General features: G+C 35.3%; 1 protein-coding gene across 4 annotated transcripts; it reads left to right on the top strand.

Moving 5' to 3' along the window:
* The first annotated feature begins 11,010 nt into the window (after positions 1-11,010).
* LOC128867913 (alpha-protein kinase 1) lies at positions 11,011-25,008 on the top strand. Of its 4 annotated transcripts, XM_054109529.1 has the most exons (6): positions 11,011-11,276; positions 11,375-11,810; positions 15,959-17,374; positions 18,999-19,187; positions 19,283-19,519; positions 24,522-25,008. In XM_054109529.1, the coding sequence occupies exons 3-6, from the start codon at positions 16,058-16,060 to the stop codon at positions 24,975-24,977; spliced, it is 2,199 nt and encodes a 732-aa protein (XP_053965504.1). In that variant the 5' UTR covers positions 11,011-11,276; positions 11,375-11,810; positions 15,959-16,057; the 3' UTR covers positions 24,978-25,008. The 4 variants fall into 4 exon arrangements, with proteins under 4 accessions (XP_053965504.1, XP_053965502.1, XP_053965503.1 ...); XM_054109527.1 differs by lacking the exon at positions 11,375-11,810; XM_054109528.1 differs by lacking the exon at positions 11,011-11,276 and having other exon boundaries at positions 11,292-11,810.
* Positions 25,009-25,120: the final 112 nt, after the last annotated feature.

Here is a 25,120-nt window from a genome sequence, read left to right as displayed (position 1 = left end):
AAATCCACAACTTTATTTAAATCTGCCATTCCGAAAATGTAATGTTATTTTTTTCAATTCGTATCAATCCGGGAACAATGTATTCTATTGTAATCTTATCGATGTGAATACCCAAAGAAAACTGAAAAAACAAATTTTTTCTGCCACATCACATGGGGAAAGGTATAAAGTGGTGTGCTCTGGTGTGCGGTATTCTTAAACAAACCGTTTGAACATTTCCTTTGTTCTTACAAAGTGTATATGTCGTTTAACGTAAACCCAAAAACAACTTCTGTCAAATCTCTGAGAGGCGAATAACTGTTTTTTGTCTAGCAAACCTTGGTAAATCTTTCATCCTTGCCTCGTTTGACGTAAACCCAAAAACAACTTCTGTCAAATTCTCCGAGAGCAGAATAACTGTTTCTTGTCTGGCAAACCTTGGTAAATCTATTATCAACACACTTGTTGCTTGAACTGCACACAAAACACAAATCAGTAGTTCGGCGTTCGTGTATGTGTACTGAAGCATTTCACTTCATAAAGAGCGTTCAAACCTCTGTGTTTATGTTTACTCTCCGTCGAAAAAAATTTGCAACTTAGCAACACGACACAAATCGTTTCACAATAACGAAAAATTCGTATATTTATTCAAAAAAAGTTGTACACATAAAATTAATGTTAATTCGAAACTTAATCTAAGAATCGAGCAAGTTCTGCGGCAATTTTTACTAAAAACACAATTTGTACAATATTTTGATTTTTTCTTTTTTTATATGAAGAAAATATTAAAATTTTTTTTTTTTTTGCTAAACACCTTCCCCTAGTGGATCCCTATAACATGAAAAAAGAACGAATAAAATTGGCCTCGTATCGGCCCAAAAAAATGCGTACAAACGAACATCATTTCATTTTTATATATGTATATAGATATTTCAGCCAATAATATTATATGCCTGTCCAGCCTGGAGTAATATCGCAAAGTCGCATGTTAAGAAACTGCAAATCTGCCAAAATAAGGTACTCAAAATGATGCTACGACTCCCATAGCATTTCTCCACCAGAAAGCTTCATGATGAATCAAGAACTAAGATTTTGTCAGATCAAATACAAAATTTGACTGAAAGATTTAGAATTCGTTCCAGTTTTTCGGACAATCTGCTAACAACTGAACTTTCTTAATGTTCAATTAGGCCGTGGTACTTAAATGCGTATAGATTAACCCTAGCTTGTAAGATGTACTATAAAGCGGAGGTTTTTCATAGTAGTTTTTTCCTTCGAAAAAAGAAAAAATCGTTTAAAAAACCGAAACCTGTGATAAATATATAAATATAATGATGTAGAATTAAGATGTATATCATATTCTGTAAATTGTGCGATAACATAAATATTGTAATGTTTTTCTACTTAATGAACTCTTATCTACCTTTGCCTCTGTAAAGGAGGTGGACGTTGTTCAGCTGATTTCAATTTATCGGTGTAAACAGTTTCATTAAAATAGTTGTGCGAAAACTTTAGAATGATTTCAGGGCTTGCACTTCGACCTAAAAATCGTTGGCATGAAAACTTAAAAAAAAAAAATGGACGAAAGTGGTATTTTATTCAATATAAAATTTGTGAAAGCGTTTTCTATACTGCATATTCTCATATGAAGTATGCAACTTTTTTGCAGGGCGTATGGCAACATTTTTGTAATATCCGCGCGTAACTATGACATTGTTGTCGAGAAAAGAAAACATTATTAATCAATTACTGATTCTCTCGTCTGAAAATAGAGAATATGCGCAGCTGGCCTTAAAAAACTCCATCTTTTACATTTCAAATCAATTAATGAATATCCACTTTGCAAAATTGCAAACCAATTTAAACAAACACCGGAAATTTTATTAATTCCTATATTCTAATATATTCGCATACAGCGACGTGCATTAAAAATGCACCAAAATGATTATTAGAAAGTTTTTATCAATAGAATTTGTTTATTACTGAACAAAATTTATGATATTTTGAATAGCAGCGCGGGATTTAAAAATATTTTATTAATTATAAGCATACAGGTATTTCATCAAAAAATTAGTTAGCACCATCTATAAAGAAATCACTCAAAACCCAAAAGGAACCATTGTGGAGCAGTAAAAAAAATTTTACAAACACTCATCTTAAAACAGGCCCATAACTGTCAATGACCATTAAAAGATGGGCACCAATAAACTCCCATGAAACGGATTCTTCCACTGAAAGTTGCATTTGAAAATGTAACAAACCTTTTATTCATCAGTTCGGAAAGTTAGTGCCGAAAAAATCAGAAAAAAGCTGTGTACTTTGCAGAGTCATCGGAAAATTAGGTATAAGATTATTGGTGGAGTAAGTGTTCGGTAGTGCACGGGCTCGAAACCCTCGGCTAGCAATGACGAACCTCTGCCATGGAAAATCTCCTCATAAAGGCGCAAACACTAAATAGGAGAAGGAGCTCGGCCAAGCTCATGGCAGAAATACACTCGGAGGTTTGCCATTGCCTGCCGAGGGGCGACCGCTATTAGAAAAAACGTTTTCTTAATTTTGATCTTTCACCGAGATTCGAACCGACGTTCTCTCTCTGAATTCCGAATGGTAGTCACGCACCAACCCATTCGGCTACGGCGGCCGCCTTATTATTATTATTATATTATATGGACAGGTATACGATGGGGTTCAATAAGTATCCGTTCCAGAAATTAAGACACCATTTTTCAAAAACAAATTGTTTATTTTCCCTTGTAGAAACGCTCCGGCTATTTTTTAACCCCTCTAAAAAATAGGATTAGTCGAACTCTCCAAAATACGCCTTTGTCTCGGCGATGACTTCCTCGTTTGAACTAAATTTTTTCCCATGAGCCATTTCTTCATGTTAGGGAACAAGAAAAAGTCGCAGGGAGCCAGATCGGGGCGCGGCAGCAATTCATAACGCAATTTATGCAGTTTGGCGGCGACAACTCCGAATGAAAGTGTTGGTGTATTATCGTGGTGAAACAGCACCTTCTTTTTCACCAAACGCGGCTGTGTCTCCTTTAATTTTTTGTGAAAGCGGTCCAATAACTCACTGTACCATTGTCCAGTGATCGTTCTTCCTTTTTCTAAAATATCCATCGTTTTGAGTGATGCTTAATTTCTAGTGTGTAATGTAATGTAACAACTCGACGCAAAAATTCCTTCAAATCTAGCTTAAATTGCTCCAAACACTATTTCGAAGTTAACAGCCGCATCCACTTGTTGTTCTTGTGAACAATCGCTGCACACATCGGAAGGAGAATTTTTCCATCGCCAACTTATCATGTAAAATATTAATTACCGTTCCGGTCCTCACACCTATGGCCTCTGTTACTTAGCGCACTTTCGTTTGTCGATCAGCGAGAATCATGTCGAGGACTTTTTGGATTGATTACCGAGAAAATCATAATCCCGTCTGTCAGGCGTCCCGGTCGCTCCTGGTCAAAAATTGTAGTTCGCCCACGTTTAAATTGTGGCCAAGCGTTCCCATAGGCAGAATCCATCTTTGCTTTTATCTCCTCGCAATTTTTCCCAAAATTTCACAAAAAGCGAATTACCGAACGATGCTGTTCCTTTTCCATCTTAGCGAAAATCACGAAATACGTCTTACTCGAATAACTACCAAATCCAAACTAACTTATCAATGAGTCTGAAATTTGTTTTGCCGTTTGTTTGATAGATGGCAGCACACGATGCTAACACCAACTTCCCTCCAACACCAATAACCCTCGTACAACGTGCATACTTATATACTAGCAGCATGGACGAAAAACAGTCTGGCAGAGGTTGAATAATTGTACAATATTTAAATACAATCATTCCGAAAATACGATTTTGTGAAAGATAATTTCTCATAAAGACAGTTAGTTATATCTTATCTTAAAGGCTTTTCCAATAAGAGGTTTTATTTTAATATTCAAAGAAATATGCTATTTTTTAATATAAATGGTCGGATGTTTATTTCATTCACTATTAGGTGGAAAATAACATCAGGCAAATGACCACCACGACCACGCTTTCAGGACAATATCTTTTTCATGAATTTTTCCGTAACCGAATTGCAAAGTGGCCGCCCTATGTCCTCGATTGCCTCACGAATTAAATCTTTGAGGTCTTGAATCGACTCTGGGCTGTTGGCATAGACCTTCTCTTTCACGTGTGTTAAATCACAAGATCTCGGTGGCCAATTGTGATCACCTCTTCGAGAAATAACACGGTCCGGAAACTTTTCCCTTAAAAGATCAATGGTTTCGTTGATTGTGTGGCACGTAGTGCCGTCTTGTTGAAAATAAACGTTGTCCAGCTCAATATGATCCAATTCCGGTCATTAAAAATTCGTTAATCATCTCTCGATAGCGCAATCCATTCACCAATAACACCTGTTTTTGAAAAACCCTATATAAGTCGGAATAGAAAAATACAGTTCCTCGCGTTGATGTATTCAGATATATCACATCCCAGTAACCCCGATCTCCACATATTCGCATTTTTTTTAATAACTTTTTGATAAGTAAGCCTCTTTAATTTTCTCTTATTTTCTCTTTTAAGTTAATCGATAATCGACTTGTTAACCAAAACAGTTGATTCTGTTGTATCGATTTTAATTAAGAAATGAGTTATCGATTAGCAGCATCGTTAAAATTATGGTTAAGGAAATTATAACCATGTTAGTGAATTTTATCACTGGTCACCCTATAGAACCGCTGATCATTTGGTGGTGCCATTTTATTGCTCGCAAGTGTATATTTATTTAAATAAATGCAATTATTACATAAAATGTTTGTGCATACGTCCTTACCAATGCATACACACATACACATCTTGTTTATCTATACGAGTACACCAATAATCTCATATTTTTATTAAAATTTATCGTTATGACTTCCAACAAAGTAAAGTGGAATATCAATTAATAAATGCGCAAATTGGCTGTTTACACAAACTCAGTGGATTTTTGCTTTTCTATCCAAGAATTGATTAGTGAAAAAATTCCAAGTTCATTTTAATAAAAATTGAGCAAAACTCTTGCTTGTTCAAAACTGATTGAAAAATTATTATATACACAATAAAGACAAGTATGCATGTATTTCTGTTTTATTGAGGACAATAAATAAAATTTATGTATTACCTGAGTGATAAGCGACTCCACTGGAACCAACCCTACAGTATCAATGAAAGTTGGGCCCCGTTGCGACCAATTTCAGTGCCAAGGACGGAATCAGAATCATAATTTTTTTATATATCTATTGTTATATTGTATAAATTGATGGAAATTGACTTAATAAACGTCGCATAACTTGCAAATAATATTCTTTATTTACCGTAGAACCATTTGGAACGAATTCCGAGGGCACCAAGAAAATGGGCAAAATCAAAGAAAACGAGTAGCATGACTTTCACTTTTGGCCGACATTGACGTGGTTGTTTGGGTTTTGGCTCATATGAATAGCGCCATTCAGCCGCCTGTTGACAGGTTTGCATACCAATCTCATATACCCATGTTTGGTCCAAACTCACTAGCTCAAGCATGTCTTCAGCCACCTTCTCCGGATGAATTTTTTGAAAGAAATTCAACTCTCTCGGAACGAGTCGAGTTGACAAGCGTCTCATACCCAATTGATGGTGTAAAATGTTGCGAATTGATTCGTGAGACACGTTAAGGTCACGAACTACCTCCCTCTAACTTAAATGATGGTTTTGCAGCACCATTTCCTTGACTTTGTCAACATTTTCATTCATTGAAGACGTTGATGGGCGACCAGATCTGGCAAATCTTCTACGACTTCTCGACCCTCTGCAAAAGCCTTATGCCGCTCGTAGACCCGTGTTTTTAATAAAGCTCACTCGTCATAGGCTTTTTTCAACATTTTCAACGATTCGACAAATGAAATCCCGTTTAAGACAAATATTTTTATCCATAGTGAAAATCGCAGAGCACACCTGCGGTTGATTGATATAATTAATTGTCAAAAACAAGCTAATTGACAGATCACACTGAAACTCTGCGAAACTATAGAAGAATATCAGGTCGTTAACCGGCTCTCAAGCTCCCCAGTTAATTTCAAAGAAACAGCTGATTGGCTGAAGTAACCGGGGTAATAACAGTGGTTTATATATGAAAAAACTGAGATTGTGTTGGTGATATACGAAAAAATGAACACAACCTCCGCCCATGTTGCTTCGTTGCCATCTGAACAACTAGAGATTGGACGAGTGTTGTATTTGTTGTTTCATGTTTTTTTTAATTTCATATTAAATTTAAATAATCACAATGGCATAATAATAAATAACAGAACGTACGACATAAGATGTCAGTCGTGGGTATAATAAATAAAAATATTGTTTTGGCATGTAGGAACTTTTTTTTTTGTTCTTCAACATTACTTATTCAAAAACTAATAGAAAAATGAAAATAAAAATTAATTAGTACAACAAACAACAAGCAGATTACGAGAATTCATTAAGAACAACCTTCCTGTACTTGAGGCAGCTAGATAAGAATTTGTACAGAACTTTATAATCTCTACCGTTCAAAATCATGTTTATATTTAAAAGATCCAATGCCTTTTCACCACTCGCACCAAAAATTTGTGTAGACAAGACAGGTACCAATGATGTGCCGGATATTTTCTGGGTCATCCAAGTTACAAACTGGACAAGCCGTAGAAGCTACTATTTTAAAAGGCCTTGCATTTAAATTAAGACGCCATCCCCGTGCACGAAAGATCAGACTTATAGCATAAGCAGACAATTCGTCACTGAAATAATTGATGTTTGTAAGTAATAGGCCAGGATACAAATGGTGAGATGTAGATTTTATGGCTGAGTTTAAAAATACCGAGAATTCTTTTTCTACTACTGCGTAGTTATTCCATTGCGGATTATATAACCTCAAGGAAGCAGAAGAAAAGACATTTAGAGACTCCATATTCAATGTTTTCGATAATCTCTCCATTTTTAACCCAGTGTACACCAAGGCGCACAGTCTCTTTAGCAGGGATTTGCCTTCCGCATTTTATCACCTTAGCAAGGAAACGCCTTCCGCATGTCATTTGACAGAGAAAAACAGGGCAAATCATAATATTAGGTTGGGGAATAAGATCGTAGCGTTTTTACCAAAAACTTTTATTTAAACAAAAAACGATAATTACATCAATAAGTTAACAATTCCATATTCGCCGTTGCTGTTAACAACCTCTTCTCATCTCTCGAACAATTTGTTGATGCCGTTCCGCCAAAAATCGCCTGGTCTGGTGTCAGTGAAGTTTTGAGTCAGTTTTTAAAGGCCTCTTTGTTATCGAAGGTAACGGCCCTTCATATGGTTTGACAGGGAGGGGGAAAGATGGTAATCGATCGGTGCAAGGTCCGGAGAATACGGTAGATGCTGAAGGGCCTCCCAATCGAATTCTTGGAGTACGGCTTTGACGACTTGGCTTGAACATGTCGATCAGGTCTTTTCAGTCGCAGTCGAGTAGCCTCATTCACGCTACAGCTGGGCACTGTAGAGCTCCTTGTTGACCGTGGCATTCTTTTCGAACATTTCCCAGTGAACCAAGCTCCCTCAGTCCCTCCAAACACATATCATGGTCTTCTTTAGATAAAGATCCGGCTTGACTCTCGCTTTTAACGTATCTTCTGGAACCACCCACTTCTTTCTTTGCTTTATATTGATGTATAGGCACTATTTCTCATCTCTCCTTGACGATTCGGTACAAATAGCGCTGTTTATGACCGCATGTTGCTCGATATCGGACAAAATGCTGAGGAGTAATTTGAAGGCGACTTTCTTTGCTTTTTTTGTTGAGCTCATGAGGCACCCAGGCTCCCATTTTTTCGATAAATCCCATTGAATGAAGGTGATTGGGAATCCTTTTATAATCGCAGTTAATTTTTTCCGCCAATTCACGACTACTTTGGCGACTGTTCTCCTTCAAAAGTGATTTGAGACGTTCTTCATCGAATTCAGAAGCCCTCCTGCTGCGGGACGAGTTATCGACATCAAAGTCGCCATTTTTGAACTTTGCAAACCATTTCCGTGCTGTAAACTCGCCTATAGCCCCTTCTTCATACACCTTATACGTGTTTCGGACTGCTTTGGCAGCTTTTTGATCTCGATGAAAAGCAAAATAGAGCAGGTGTCGAAAATGTTGATTTTTGCCTTCTGGGTATTCCGTTCTAAGCCTCAAAACTGATAAAAAATTAAATAACTCAAAAATACAATTGACATAGTTTTGTAGATCAGAAAGAGTTGTATCTAATGATTACTTACCCTTTGCCGAACAGCAAACAAATCATTGCAAAATTAAAGAAAATATAAAAACCCAACCCAATACATATGAGCTCCGAAAGCTAAACATCTGCTGTTTATCATGTAATTCAGCGTGTTTGCAGGCAAAAATATTAGTTTCTTAGGTTGGACGAGTGTGTGGAAACGTGTGAAATGTGCGGACAGAACTCTGCTGCCCCGGTGACGTGGTAACCGAAGTTACTCTCTCAATTTCATTTTTCACCATAGCTGAAGGCCAAACCTGGTAATTTATCGTCTTTGATTTGACACGATAGAGCAACGTGTGAAAATTATTGAAACTTATTATAAAAATGGTCGATATTTAAGAACAACATATCGCAATGATTTGGAATGAATGCTTAAAAATGATTTTTTTTGGTGGAAATAATCGTCCGAATGAGTCGACAATGCAAAGGTTGGCTGGAAATTTTCAGATTCTGGTTCTGCTGATGAGACTCGCAGACCGCAAACTGGACGTACTGTTGAGAACATTGCTGCTGTAACGCAAAGTGTTGCCGAACAACCTTCAACATCGACGTTCTCAACAATTAGGCATTCATGAATTGGCTGTTGGGCGGATTTTACCTATAGACCTGTAGTGCTCATAGTGAACATTAAATTATGCCATTTTTCACATATAATTTTTAAGGGTTATACTGTGAACAAAAATAGTGAAACCTGGAAGAATCTAAATTTTTGCATGCTTTATTTCAAAACAACTTTTAAGCGCGTCTTTTGAAGAATCCTTTACTTGGAATACCAAATATTTGAATAAAATTTAGTCGATCGAATCGATTTTTCATGCTTGTTGGAAACCTCAAATGTATTTTGGTTTGTTACTTGAGTCTTTTGTTTTTCATGTATAGTACAAAAAATTAGGTTGGTTGAAAGATGCTGTTTGGGCGTTTGTACATTTCATGGGGGTTAATGAGAAATCTTATAAGTAAAGTCAATTTTTTTCTCGTAAAATGTCTGTTGCTTTGGAGTTGAGTGTCGTTGCTTTCGATATCATTAATTTTGAAATCAAGATCTTTTGGCCTTTAAAAATAACTTCGACTTTTTTCGAATGTACAGCACACGAAATATTTATAAAACCAAGATGACTATGATGATATCTACTAAAGCAATAATAGCAAAATACGTCAATATCATTTCGTTGGTTGTATGTTTAAAAGTGTATCTCATAATGGAGACTATTCCGCATTTATTTCTGGTATTTTAGTAAAGCGCAAAATCCCGTTCTGTGCAAAACAAAATAATTATAAGATCAACAGCGTTTGCTTTTAATTTAAAAGTTTACAATGTAAATTATTTCGTTAAAACGATTATAAAGGGTTTTCCAATGACAGGTGTTATTTTGAATAGCCCGCTATTTCGGTAGATGTCACTTTTGAAGCGGTCATTTTTTGATATTTGACAAGCAGAAAATACGCGTTTAATAAAAATGGAACGAAACACGCTAAAACATGCTAATCGGCTCAAAATCCAAATCAATTTTTTTTTGTAATTAATTAAATTAACTTAATTTTTAATTACTGAAAAATGAAAATATTCTGACATGCTTCGCAATTGCATATACTTATTTTTGTTTTTCTTTATTGAAGATATTTTGTTAAGTTTATAATTTTGGCTGTGAAAATAAATATATTGAATATATTAAAAATCATTTATAATCATCTTTTGCATGTCTAATTACATAAATAGTAAAAAAATAAACATAAAAAGTATAATGGAACAAAATGTCGCATGCGACATGTCGCGTGCGACAGTGATTAAAATTAAATAAAAAATAAACTACTTAATATTTTTGAATAAAATAAAAAGCACTATTAAGATACATCAATGCATAACATTTAAAAATTAGTCGCATTAATATATTTCTTCAGGTTTCGCTGAAAAAAGGGTTTGAATTTTTTGCTTTGAAAGCGACTTCTGTTTTTGTCGCATGCGAATGGCTTGATTTTTTGGAATTATCTTGAAAACGAACAATTTCCCAAAAACAACCTTAGCACCAATCATAGTGCTAATCAAGTGCTATAGCTTTCGCCTTTTGTCAAAATAAAATAATGTTTTGGCATATGTTTTTTTTCACTTTGAATGCGTACGAATGTCGCATTCGACATTGGAGAAATGCCCATATTCAAATGTTAAATAAACAAAGTGCATGTGTATAAAAAGTACAAAAAATTTCTATTTCGAAAATTATACAATATTATGTTTTACTTCAAATTTATCAACCCAGATTCTTCATTTGTAATAAAAAATGTTTACCAAAAAACTTATCTGAAGTTTAACTTAACTTAATGGCTTATTCAGTGTAAATTATTCATAAAAAAATATATAAATTAAAAAACCATAATAATTTCATATTAGAAAAAGTACTTATAGAGTTACTATTTGGAAGCCAGTTTTTTTACTCATTTTGAGAAACAAAGTTTGTAAATTTGTAAATATTAAATTTTGTAAATTTGTAAATTTCTACCTTACAAAAAACCATTTAATATTGAAGTCAAACTTAAATATTTATTGGATGTAGATTATTAATATATATAAGATATTTATTTTAATTCCGAATATGTGGTAACACGGCAAAGTGGACGATCATGACTTTTCGTAGGAATGTATCTGAAACGTAGTTCTGCTTGGCAGTGTTGCAACGCACTTATTTACCTTAGCCTGAAGTCAGATACTTCTTAGCTTGAAATCAGCTAACCTAACAAACGATAAGAAATTACCCCTAAGAGGATTTAAATATTTTATTTACAATCTATGTGGGGATACATTTTAGCCTTTTAATTTCTGTGAATATTTAAAAATGTCTACTCTTGTGCCTACAACAAACGAGTGTAAAAGTACTCTCTGCATTTACCAACAAGCTGGTAGCACAACAACATAGAAATGTATATGTTCGCATTAAATTTGTTGATTTGCTCTCAGTGCTTAAATGGCCGATCTTTTGCGGATGTTTTCAGTGAAAATTTAACATGTAAAGTAAAAACTATATCATAAATAGTAAAAAATCCGTTTTAGTACAGAATAAATTTACTTAATTTCATAAATTCTTTTAATTTTGTGAATAAGCAGTGTTGATTTCGATGTACCAACAAATGGCGATGTTTGTTTGCGTAGACGCAGCAGAAAATCAAAACCGGAAGCAATTTTAAAGACAGAACGAGAGAGAACAAAAAACAAAAACACAAAAAGAGAAAATAATTTGAATTAGCATTTCTCTAAGACGCTAATGTATGCGTGTTTTTTTTTTTGTATTTTGTTTTTTTTTTTTGTGTTTGCTTTTGTGAGTGTGGGAAGTCAAATTGTCGCAATACAAATTTGCTGGTTGCAAAGTTGCCGATTGTGCGTGAGATATATGCAGAGAGTGAGATCAGGAAAAACACTAAGTTGTTGTTAGTGAATACATGGGCACACTTACTTACTGGATATATGTAGTAGTAGGTAAACGATGTCAAGCATCTGCCTATACAAATTTTTGTTTAGACTCTACACTTTGGAGTAACTAGAAGTAAGTGAAGTGAAAATATTCAAATCGCTATTGGTGACATTACAAATGCTATTATTAATCAAATCAAATAAAATCAAATATAAAATAAAAAAATGTCTATACAAAATTGTGTTAAATGAAATAAGAAAGGCCGATTAGAGAGCTCAACTCGCTAATGAAACCATCTAAATGTTGTTGAGCTATGTATGTATGTATTTACATTTATTTCATTTCATCTATTAAGTCTATAGCTACAAAACTTTACAGACTAGCGGTACAAAGTGACTTAATGATAGTACTAAAAGTTAAGACTTAAAAGTTCAGTAAATATAAATTAACACAAATTTGATTAAAATTTACGAAAGATTGGTGAACGGATACGTTAGTGGTAAAAAGTAACATGTAATAAAAAAATATATGTAATTATAATTTCATAAATGTTCTCCAATTGGAGAAACTAAGAAAGTGTAGTGACATACAAATATAGGCGACATTTTTATTTCTAAATTCGTGCTTAAAAAATACATTTTTGAAAAGTTATTTACTGTGGGTGCATAACTACATAAACGCGCATGTGTGTCAGAGCAGCAACTTGGCGGCAAATCTGAAAGCAGAAACATTTTTATCATCGTCGAAAATCTAATGACATTTCATATACTCGTATTGCCTTAAAGTTGCACGACAACTTTGGCAGACATTCACTGAAGTGTAACACTTTTCCTTTTGATAGTGATACATCCATGAAAGCACATAATTACATGCTGATGTGTATGGGTAGATACGCCTAAGCCTTCGCCGGCCTAGCATCAAAAAATATATGCATACATATCATACATACATACATACGTGTGTGTATAGGTGCATATGGCGTACTTATGTAAATATTATGAATCCAATTAGCATCTCAATACTTACTTATATTTACTTTCCCCAGCAGTTTTGTTTTGCATATGTGCCATATTTTAAGTTTTGTACCCCGCCGAAGCTTTGTAAAATCTTCTAATAGTATAGGAATCTAACTCGATAAACTCGTAGTAATAACTGTCACAATATCTCTCTGTTATTTATCTGCAAAAACATTCGAAAACTCATACCCAAAACACCTTCATCTTACCATGTCGCGATTCGGCTATAAAGAGATCACGATCATCCATTCGGAATCCTACTTCGTTCAGGTCGTACACATTGGCACGTTTCATTATCACTGAGTTTTTGGAGATATAAAATTTAAAAAATTAATTTATTCTTCCAAACTGATTTGCGACTACGTCTTTTGGGGAACATCAATTATTTGGTACCATTCTTTCCAGCATAATGGGCCACAACACGCCAATAACGCCCCGAATGTAAGATGGTCAATTGTAGCTGGTTAAGCAGAATAGATCACTGACTTGACTTACTCTCACGCACCTACTGTGCCAAACAGTGAAATCATATTGCCACTTTTTAAGATCACTCGGTTACCAAAAAAATCGGTGTATGACTATGTAAATAACACTCATAATTAACTCCACTTCCATATTTGGAAGTGTGTGGGCCAATGATGTGTCCGGAATGCAAAACACATCAAATAGTAACTTTCGGCAATTGAGTCTCGGAAGTCCCATTGCATTTATTTTCACTAAAAAAGCGACTATTTTCTTTATTTACATACCTATTCGGTTTAAATTCCCATTTGATTTTCTGTTCATTCCCCGAACGTATAAATAGATGATCCAAAGTCTTCAATTCATACACGTTTTTGAATAATTCATCTATAAGATAGAATCGTACCATCCACCAATCAAATGCAATGTCAACACGCGCTTTGGTGACTTACCAACTAGTTTTTTTAGCTATTTTGCCATCATCTAAGTACAGCCTATTTTTCAGCTGTGTGAGTAATCTTGAAATGGTAAGATTCTTACAATGGTTTAGTTGTTATTTCTGGTTCATCTGGTCTTGGGTTCAAACACGACAAAGCATATAGTACATTCCAGTTCATCTTCTCTGCTGATTTCAAACACATTAGTCCACATTATACATATATACATACGAGTATATGAAATGTCTGTACTGGCGATCGTTGATTATTAAATCTGCCTCTAGGTCTCGATAATAACTCAGGGTGTTATTTAATTAAGAAACCCACATTCATAGTTCAATATGCAATATACTCTTAAAGTAGATTTTCAGGACTTGCTCTTACAAAGTTCTACTCTATTTCTTTACTACGCCATTTGCTCAAGGATGATAGATTACAAGATTTGGCCATCCGAAGCAAAATTGTGGGAACTTCGGCTGTCCCGTGCTCGGGGATTCGGCAAAGATGATAGATTACAAGTTTTAACCACCCAAAGAAAAATTGTGAAAGAATCCGTCTGCTCATTTCACACGTATTCTTACGCACTTCCAATCAGTCGTTGTTCAGATGGCAATAAAGTAACACGAGGGGGGGCTGCGTTGATTTTTTCTTATATCAACCACACAATGTCGGCTTTGTCGTGAGCAAACCGCCGTCACATCCCCGATTACGTCAGCAAATCAGCTGATTCCTTCAGTATCGCTGAGAGCCCGTTAACGGTCTTATGTTGGCCACATATTTTAAAACTCGCTCCACCAAATCATCTGCTCTTGGCTCTGAATTTCTTTTATTTTCATAATACTTATTATATTTTTTTTAATAAAACAATAGAAGCTTATTGCCAACATGCATATGTTTATTGAAATACTCGAAAATCTGAAGTTTATAACTTCATTATTGTTTCTTATACAAAATTAATATTTTTTTTTTGTTAGTTACTTACGTCATAAAAGCACACCTCACTTAGTACCCCACTCCAGTATGGAGTATCTTCTGTTCTATTTCCTCTTCCTTTGCTCTTTATCTAATCTTACGTAAACTGTAATTACAAATAATTGCAGTGAGTGACTCTCGAGAGGCGTCAATGTCATAAGTAACAACATTCCCCAATTTATTTCTAAAGTTGCTTAGATTTATTCGTATGCAAGAGATTTAAGAGCAATTTTGTACCAAATATTTGTTCGGTTAATTATATCAATCACAAAGCATGAAGCGTATAAAACCGATTGTTAAATTTAACTTTTAGCGGAACTTATATGCCAGTAGTTCAAGTCTGCAACAAATAAAATATAATATAAAGAAAATGTAGACATTTTCAAGTAATTTACTGAAAATAAGTTTACTTTCAGCATAGGTTTTCTAATTGTTTTTCAGACGGCGACGAAGTATTATTATCATCAAATAATATCACCGTCAAATACCCTGCTAAGTCAGCAAATCAGCTGATTCCTTCAAATTCGCTGAGAGCGGGTTAACGGTGTGATGTCGCCCACACCTTCAGACATCATAATGTCAAATGAACCATCATATTGCGTCCGTTTACAAACCGATCGATACACTGTATTTTTCACTAGGTCGCTAGGTCTCTAGGTATTTGAATAGAACGCGAACGGCTATGGGAATTCCGCTATGAAATGTTCAGGGATTTCTGAACAAAATCTTAAAGAGGTGTTTCTCGAAAATGACTAAAGACAATTTTTTTCCAATAAATTTGAACAAAAAAAATAGATTTCATTCCAAATTTTTGCATTAATTTCAAAAATAATTTTGCAAGAATTTCAAAGTGCAAAACAAGGTTAAAGGAAATGCCCCCACTTAACCACTCCATATGTGGGTGGGATAAACTTCAACACATACTGTCGCCTCTCCTCGGATAATTTTTCTTGAGAATTTCCTCCAAATATGCTAATTTTACTATTGGAATCCAAGTCAATGCCAATAACAATATTGATTTGAGTTCTTCCGTTTCACACCTAGGGTCGAATGGAGGCACTTGTGATTGAAATTTATTAAAATTACTGTATTCATGTAAATTTTGAGCTACCTAAAAAAACTTATTATCGAGGGACGTAAACAGGAATTAAAATTTAATATCTATCCTCATTGCGTTATGGACAATGAACTTTTTTTTTAATTCGAAAACTATATATCCACAAATATTGGATTCGAATTTATGAACGCTTTTTTCGAAGTACGAGTACATAGATAATTATATATTTTAAACATATTTAAACTTTACCAAGACATAAAAAAGATTACAAATATAAAAGAGTTAAGGGAATTCAAAATGAAATAAATATCAAAATTCGATTTACTCAATTTCTAGACTACACAAGAATGTCTAAAGGCGAGCAAAATCAATTGTAGATTTTGGGGTCAACAAAACCCTTCTACTGTGTAAACAACGGCGATTGCTTCAAAAGCAATGACTAAGACGTCTAATAAAATGTCTGGTATTACTAACATCAACAACAACAATAATAATAATAATAACAATAATATAAACAAACTGAGTGAAAAGTTTTTAAGTGCAAATACAACAAAAAATATAGAAGCGTGTAACACGTTGTCATCTGGTGTCAACACCATCACCACAACCAACAACAACAGCAACAACGTCATCTCCCTTAATAACCCGAAATCGAATAGCAACGACTGCGACAAAATAACACAACAGCAATTTTCTGCTACGATTTCAAGTAAATTACAAGCCCCACAATCACGTCGCTCGCTCCCAGCTCCCAGCACAACGCAAGCCTTGGCGCAACGCTCACTCCAACAGCAACACCAGAATCAACAGCACAATCAGCAGCAACAGCAAAGCGTGACGACAAACTCATCGGCATTGCCTTCAGTCAACACAATTACAAAATACTCTAGCGGCGCCACATTACCTTCGCACCAACTCCAGACCATCGCCACCGTACACCATCATCACTCGCAACAGCAGATAGCAGAGCCAACAAGTGCTTCGTCAGCAGGCGCACAACAACCACAACAGCAACAACACCCAACACCCTCGAATAACTTAAAGGATCACCCGCACTCACGTCATCATCACCACCACCAGTCAACATCTAAGCATTTAAGTGGCGAAAGTGAACGCGCGATTACAACAGCTGCTACGTCCGTTAATTCCGCCACGTTACAACAACAGCGAAACGCATACAATCTGCAGGCGCTTAAAGCCGCCAATCATCTAAAGGCGCCAGCACATTCCATACCACCACGCTATCAGCCGCCACCCCAACCGAGCAACCAGGCTGGCATATTGAAGCATATAAATACGTTGCGCGGCGGTGTTGCTGAGAGTGGAGAAACGCTGAGTCAACGCCCATCTACAGGCGGTAGTAAGCATCACACCACGTCAAATTTTGATACAACACATTTCAATCTTAAATATCCACCGGATATACCACAATTGTCCCCTGTCTACATACCGGATTCATTGAAATTACCCGGTGGCAGCGGTCGCTATTTGCAATCGCATCAAACACTTTCACAAAGGCAACCCGCACGACTTTCGGGCAGTGCCACGAATCCGCAATATTTTTATAATTCACAACAACAACAACAATATAGACAGCAACAAGTGGAACAACAACAGCATCCACAAGATATGCTTAAATTTGTGCGAAAAACTGATCAGGATCATCCATCGCCGAATGCTTCGATCACATCTAGTGCAGCTGCAGTGCCTACTGGCACTCGCCTCACTGCCGAGCAAAATCGACAATTACAGGTACTAATACCACTAATACTCCTAAGTATATGTATTTGTACATATGTATGTGGGCGTAAATGTGTAGATAGGCTTTTCGATTTGTAGTTGCTACATAACTAAATCTATTTGTGTATTAAGTCGTTACAACACGTCCGAAATTCGAACAGGAAGTCCAATATTATTGATCTCAGAGGATTTCTCACATTTAAAGTGCAGAGATTCATGTGCATTTTTTTTTAACCAAATTAATTATAATTATATTATTACAAAATATTGTATTCAATATATTATGTGTATAATCCCAGAATCTCGGCGGGCGCCATTGCCGAATGGTTGGTGCATGAGTTCGAAGTCCCCGGGCATGAAACATCAAAATAATAATAAAGTTTTTTCTAATAGCGGCAATGATGTAAAGCTTCATGTCATGAAAAAGCTTCTCATACCAAAAAAACATCTGCCATTCGGAGGCAGCATAAAACTGTAAGTTTCTCCATTTGTAGAAAAATATCAATATGCACCCCACAAATAGAAGGAGAAGCTCGACCAAGCACCCAATTAAGGGTGTAAACGCCTATTTTATATATAATCTCAGAAATGTCACAAATTTTGCGAAAGCTAAGAGTATTTTTCGATTATCGAAGATATCCAGAACCACTTCGAAAGCACAGCTTGGATCTTAATTTCCTCCCGGGTCGAGGAAATGCGCGGGAAAACATCTGATACAGTACTTAAGGAAATGAATCCAAGCTCTGCAAAGTTTCCTGCTTTCAAAACTTGAAGGCTAAAGCTGCAACAGTGGTTGGACTATTGTGGACACCAGTACTCGGCGTAGAAAGAACGCGGAACTTACTAAGAATCGCAAAAACAAAGGGTTTATTTGTAAACACAGAGTTGGAGTTGCACTGCACGTTTGAATCAAAAGTATTTGAGAACAAGCAAAGGCAATTGTACCGCAGATTTCTGCAGCCAGTGCAGAAAATCCATCAAATGTAAGAGTCCATCATGCAGTGCAACTTACCATTTCGGTAAGAAATATTTAGTCATCAATTCCTGTATGAATACCCTGCACTTCGATGAATACGACCCAGATTTATGGGAGATCCCTTATTCGAAGCAGAGTCTCGTTAAAGAGTCTGCGTGGTCACGACAGTAGATTGGGATTATTTAAGCACAAGCAAAGACAGAATTAGAAAAATGTCTCTTTCCTCAACTCTTCGAGATAGACTCATCTAATCTAATCTGAACTAAAGGTATCCTAAGGAGTATCATATACACTCGAAGCTCGACTATCGACCTCGGAAGATAATCGCAATACTTCATTCTCATCGACTGTGTCTCTTTTTACATGATGTTTTACGCTAAGTATGGCTAAAACTATAGTACATCGTTAACGCAAGGAATCTTGGCAGTGATATAAACTCCATTTACGAAATCTCTTATTAGGCTCAAGAATGAAAACTAATTAAAGATAATCGTGTCTTTAATTACCAATTCCAAAGTGCTATGAATGCCTGCCCATCGATATGTTGTTGACTCACTTTTGACGCTCATAATTCATATACTTATGTACATACATATCTAAAATATATTCTATCCAAATAATAAGAAAAAGTTTATAATAAATGCCCTCCAAAATTCCTAGGGTCTTATTAACGAGCTCCGAGTCTTGAAGGAACAAAATCAACGTTTACTCGATGACAATCAGGAATTGCGAGACTTATGTTGCTTTCTCGATGACGATCGTCAAAAAGGTAGAAAGCTCGCGCGCGAATGGCAACGTTTCGGCAGATATACAGCCAGTGTGATGAGGCAGGAGGTGGCGGCCTATCAGGTAGGTTTAATGCGGTAAAATGTTTAAATACAAATACAAAAATATCTTTATACATACACAAATAAAATGAAAACAACTATTTATTCGAACAAAAGCACAAATTACGCCAACTCGATGATAAACAACAAGAGTTGATTACCGATAATCTGGAGCTGAAGGAATTGTGTCTGTACTTGGATGAAGAGCGTACACATATTGCCGCGAATGCACTTTGTGCCAATTGTGGCACCTCGGTGCGCAATCCTCTACGTGATGATGGCGATGGCAGCAGTTCCAGCACAAATGCAGAGGAAACACTTTCAGCGTTGAGAAATTATGAGCGTCAAATGCCGGTAGGTACAAATATAATTAATTTCATTAATAACTCTACAATTTTTTAAATTTACAAAGCTTTGAAATTTCATTAAAAAAGTTTTTGTTATAGAAAGAACTATAGTTTTATACAAAATTAACGAAAAAATTTAGCATGAAAACTATTGCGAAGATTGTAAAAAGATAAAGTGAGGGCAAGTGTACATATATTAGGATGCCTCACCAAAAAAAAGTTGAATTTTGTCTCCCAGAACTATAAGATGTATTACGTTTCAAGACTTCCGCCAAAGTATTTCAGAAAACAATAAGATTTTCGTGAGCTGGACCGATTTGAAAATGCCTCCAAAAACCGGGTGTTTTTGTAAATATATTTTGCAAAAAATCACCTCAGTTGATAGATCAACCGAACGAAGGTGCGCTGATATTTGCAAAAAAACTTAGTTAATTTACTAAAAATTTAATTGAATGAGAAAACTTTTCCAATGGTAGCCTAACTTCAAATTTGATTTCGTTGGTTTAATTTTTAAATATTTTTATGCAGACTTTTTAAGTTTAAACTCTTCTGCTTTCTGAGACTAAAAGTCATAGAAAGGTAAAATGGAATACCCAGGAAATGCACAAGAAAGAAATTACGAAAAAGAATTACAGAGAATCTTGGGGAAAAAAAAAATAAACAAAATTGTTAACGCACCAAATGAAAGAAGCGAAGTTAGTATCGATAAACACTGGAACGAACTAAAAAATCTTATTATCAACACTGCAAAAAATGTAATCGGAAAAAGGAGATCGGAAACAAATGAATGGTACGATGAGGATTGCTGCAAAGCAAATATTATAAAGCAGCAACCGAGAAAAGCATACGTCGAAAGATGCTCGAGAGCAAACTTTCTTGAATACCAAAATAAGAGAAAAGAAGCCAAAAAGTTAATAAGACAAAGAAAAAAATATATATTAAACAACAGATTAAACAAATTGAAAGAGACTTCGCCAACAAAAATGTCAGATCCATGTACCAAAACATAAAAAGGCAAACAAAAGCTTTCCAAACAAAACCCAACGTTTGTAAGGACAAGAATGGAAATACATATTATTAGTGACAAGCAAAAAGTGATAGAAAGATGGAAACAACATTTCATCAAGCTCCTCAACGAAAGTCATAGGAATAATAATGATAATAACAATGAAAGAGAGGAGGTCCATACAGCTGAAATGTTGGTTGACGGGCCTAGCATAATTGAAGTAACCACAGCAATCAATAAATTAAAAAAGAGGTTGTCTGTAAAGTCGGTTTACTGACGATAGTTTAACGTGACAACGAAAATATTGATGGAATGGTTGCATTTTTCAAAAGAAAATTTAAATTTATTTGTTTGATTAATATTTTGTATGGATATAGAGAAGGAAGTAAATGGAATCGCAATGGAATAGGTCAAGTTGCATTTACACAAACGTGAAAAATGACGAAACATTTATCAAATTCATGAAAGATATGTTCAATTTCGATTGTGCATCAGACGTTAATAAGTCAACAACACGAAGAGGCACCATCATCGATTTGACTTTTTCAAGACATTTTACACTCGAAACACCCCCTTTCATATTTCCTACTTTTCCTCTCATCGTCCTATTCTCAACAGAGAAATGGTTCATTACCATGCACACAGGAAGAAGGCATATGCAAATACAAATATGTGAATTTATATATGTACATATGCGCATATACATACATATATACGCTCACTTAAGTAGGAGAGAGAAAGATGTCGAACGTTGGCGAACGTTGTGCTCTTTGTCGTTCGTTCCGCGCTTTCGCTTGCAGTTCATGCAAGGTAACGCCCCATGAGCAAGGTAACGACACATTTTTTCGTGCGTGCAGCCGGCTAAATCGAATTATAAGACGTTATCACTTCAAAAACAATAAAATGAATGGCTAACAAGTGTAATGGTGCCAATACATAAGAAGGGCAATACGACTGAATGTCGAAATTATCGAGGAATATCGCTATTGAACGTTGGTTACAAAGTGTGTACCGGCGTATCAAAGTTTATGCTGATGAAATAATAAATGAATACCAGTTTGGCTTTAAAAGCAATCGATCGACAATTGATCAAGGTTTCCTGGTAAACCAAATTTTTCCAAAAATTTTCGAGCAGAACATAGATATATTCTGCCCACTTATTGATTTTAAGCAATCGTTTGATAGTCTAGACAAAAAGAAAATCAAACAGTGTTTCCAAAAACTTGGCGTTCCGTTGAAACTGATTAAACTGATACTCTGCACGTTGACGAGTACTACTAGCAAGGTGATAGTACAAAGCGAAATGTCTGAACCCTTCCAGGTCCTGTCTGGTGTTAAGCAAGGGACGATTTGTCCCCTCTGATTTTCAACCTTACGTTGCACACAGTTGTAAACGAAATTAACTTGTCCGGAACAATATTTAACAAAGATTTTCAAATATGTGCTCATGCTGACGGCGTTCTTATCATCAGCAGCAAAAAAACAAAAACAAACTAATTCGCATATTCAAGCTGCTAGAAACAAAAGCAAAAATTATAGGACTGAATGTCAACGCCGAAAAAACTAAGCGAGTAAAACTATCAGCGAGTAAAGACACATCAATTACAATAGATGAAAGAATTAAATCTGCTAATAAGACGTACTATGCAAATATAAAATTGCTCAGATCAAAGGTTTTATGACGAATGAAGAAAATCAAGATGTATAAAACTTTGATACGTCCGGTTCTTACTTATGGTGCTGAAATCTGGACATTGAAAGCTAATGATATAAACCAGCTATTGCGTTTTGAAAGATTCCTAATGAGAAAAAAAGCTTCGGTCGTATTCGGCTTGAAAACGTTCCATGCGCATCCGGGACAACAACGAAATTAAAAACCTTATTGGTGGTGAAAATGTAATACGTTTTATTAAAGCGCAGCGTATTAGATGGACTAGCCACATCATAAGAATGCCCATCGAAAGAATCATAAAAAGGCTATTTACTTTGCGTCCAATTGGAGGAAGAAATAGATGGCTTGATGACGTAGAAGCAGACTTAGAAGCGATGAACGTTCGAAATTGGAGAAATGAGGCAAGAGAGAGACTGAATTGGAGGAGGATTATTGATGGAGCTATGGTCCACCACAGACTGTGAAGCTAAGAGAGAGAGATAGATTTTTTTGAGATTATTTCTTGAAAAAAAAAGTTTGATCAAACTGGCTTTATTTATAACAAACTCAATGCTTGAAGGTATATTCAAATCAGTTGAGCTAACGTAAATCTTAGTATTCTTCCAAATATTATGGCGAAAGTCTTAAAATATAATTAATTGGAAAAACCCGATTCTTTTTTATATGAAGAGTAATGCATTCTATTATAAAGGGTATTTTAAAAGTGACGCCGAGATGTCAGTAGTGAATAATTCCTAGACGGTATCTTTTTTATATCATCTTTGACATTTGTCAAGTAGACAGTTGTTCAATTTTACACGATAGAACAACGCGATCGAAAATGATCGAAATTCAAGAACAACATATCGCAAAATTCGTGATTTTGTTAGTGGAGATAATCATCTAAATGAGTCGCAAATTCAAACGTTGGTGAAAAAATTTCAAGGTTCTGTCAAGGATAGAAGAAGAATAGAAGTGGACGTTCTGTTGAGAATATGGCTGCTCTAGCCGCAAGGTGTTGCCAAACAACCTTCACCGTCGATATATCGACGTCTTCTTTTTCTTGATAATACCCTCTAAATTTGTTCTAGGGCCACACAAATTAGAAGTATATTTTTTTGTTTTTATTTAATATTTATTTATTTAAAAATCACTATTGAATTCCCATGAGATACACGCACTTTTTGGTAAATTTAGTATAAAATGTTTACAGATCGTTATTATTTCGATATTGATTTCTCTTTCAAAATGTGATACCAAAAATAAAGAAACGAGAGAAATGTTTTTAATTTCTTTTTATTTTAATTTATTTTTAAATTTGGCAGTTTTTAGGCTCGTATAAGAAATAGATAAAATTTAATTTGTTTTTTGAATAAAGCATAAGCCACGTTGGTGGCACATATAAATAAAATTAAATAAATTAGTAGCTCATTTTTTTATCTATGGAATAAATTTAGAGGATAGCATCGCGAAACCCGTTTTTTATTGGATGCATTTGCATTTATGCGTCTAGCTCGTTTGCTGCAAGAACGCCATACCTTAAAAAATAAAAATTCGAGTAAAACGGTTTCAAAATTTTCAATTTACTGCCTAAGCAAAAGTAAAAACAAATTTCCTTCTAATGAGATACTGTTCAATCAAGGTAACAGAAAGAAGATTTATAATTGTGCAAATGGCGTCGTACGTCAATCACATTTGACACTTGTGAATTAGACTGCTGCAGTATATTAACAGATAAACAATGGAGCGCGCAAAGGTTAAAGTAAAGATTTGCATCACTCAAAATCAGAGAGAACGTAGGTTGGAATCTTGGTGAAATACCAAAATAAAGAAAAAGTTGTTTCTAATAGCGGTCGCCCCTCGGCTGGCAATGGCAAACCTCCGAGTGTAGCAATGGAAAAGCTCCTCATAAGAAATATCTGCGGTTGGGAGTCGGCTTAAAACTGTAGATCCCTCCATTTGTGAACAACATCAAGAGGGGGACCTCGGCCAAACACCCAGAAAGGGTGTATGCGCCAATTATATATATATATTTATATATATTACATACATATATCACTTTTTTGTTTATTTACATAGCTACAAAGTTATTCAAAAACAAAATTGGATGAACTATTGTATTTTTAGATAGCACCATGCATTTTTTACACAGCATCTAAGAAGAGCTGATGGTAATTTCTGCATACTTACATATCTATGTAATTATTTTCTTTTGTTATGACGCTCCTGCTCATATAACTCAAAAAGTATTTATTTATGCTAAAAACAAACATGAACTCTATTTATGCCTTTCAATTGTCAATTATCTTAATAAACCATATTAAATAAGACCTTAATATTTATAATTTATAGGATGCGACATTACGCACAACGCTTAGTGATCAAACCGTCCAGTATGTGCGCTCTTTGGAACGGCGTATAAGGCAATTGGAAGAGGAACGTGTTGGTGCTACGACACCGACAGCTAATATTCTAGTTTCACAGCACTCCCAACCTCAAGCGCAAACGCAAACTCAACCCCAGCAGCAGCAAACACAACAGCAACAGCAAATACAGCAGCAGCAGCAGCAGCAACAATCTGCACAAAATCCGCTTAACGATCCAATATCGAGTAGACCCGAAGCTGTCGTACGTGCACTGCAAGTACTCGAAGTACGTGAACAATTGGAACGAGATCGTCTCAGTGGTCTCATTGAGAATTCAAGAGATCAAATGGATGACGGTGAGAAGGCTTTGGTGCGAGAAATGTGTAATGTGGTGTGGCGTAAATTGGAAAGTAATGTTCCAAACGTCTCTAGTAGTATGTAGTAGTGTTGTAGAAGAAACAAAACAAAAACAAAACGTAACAAAAACAAAATATTGCCAATAACAATCATTAAATTTACTAATTTACACGTTTAACTGCATATGAATACATATACATACACACATATTTTATTTCAAGCGAATGA

This window comes from Anastrepha ludens, chromosome 6 (assembly GCF_028408465.1).
Source record: "Anastrepha ludens isolate Willacy chromosome 6, idAnaLude1.1, whole genome shotgun sequence".
NCBI classification, from domain to species: domain Eukaryota; kingdom Metazoa; phylum Arthropoda; class Insecta; order Diptera; family Tephritidae; genus Anastrepha; species Anastrepha ludens.
The sequence above is the reverse complement of the archived record's forward strand: the minus strand, read 5'-3'. Positions and strand labels throughout refer to the sequence as shown.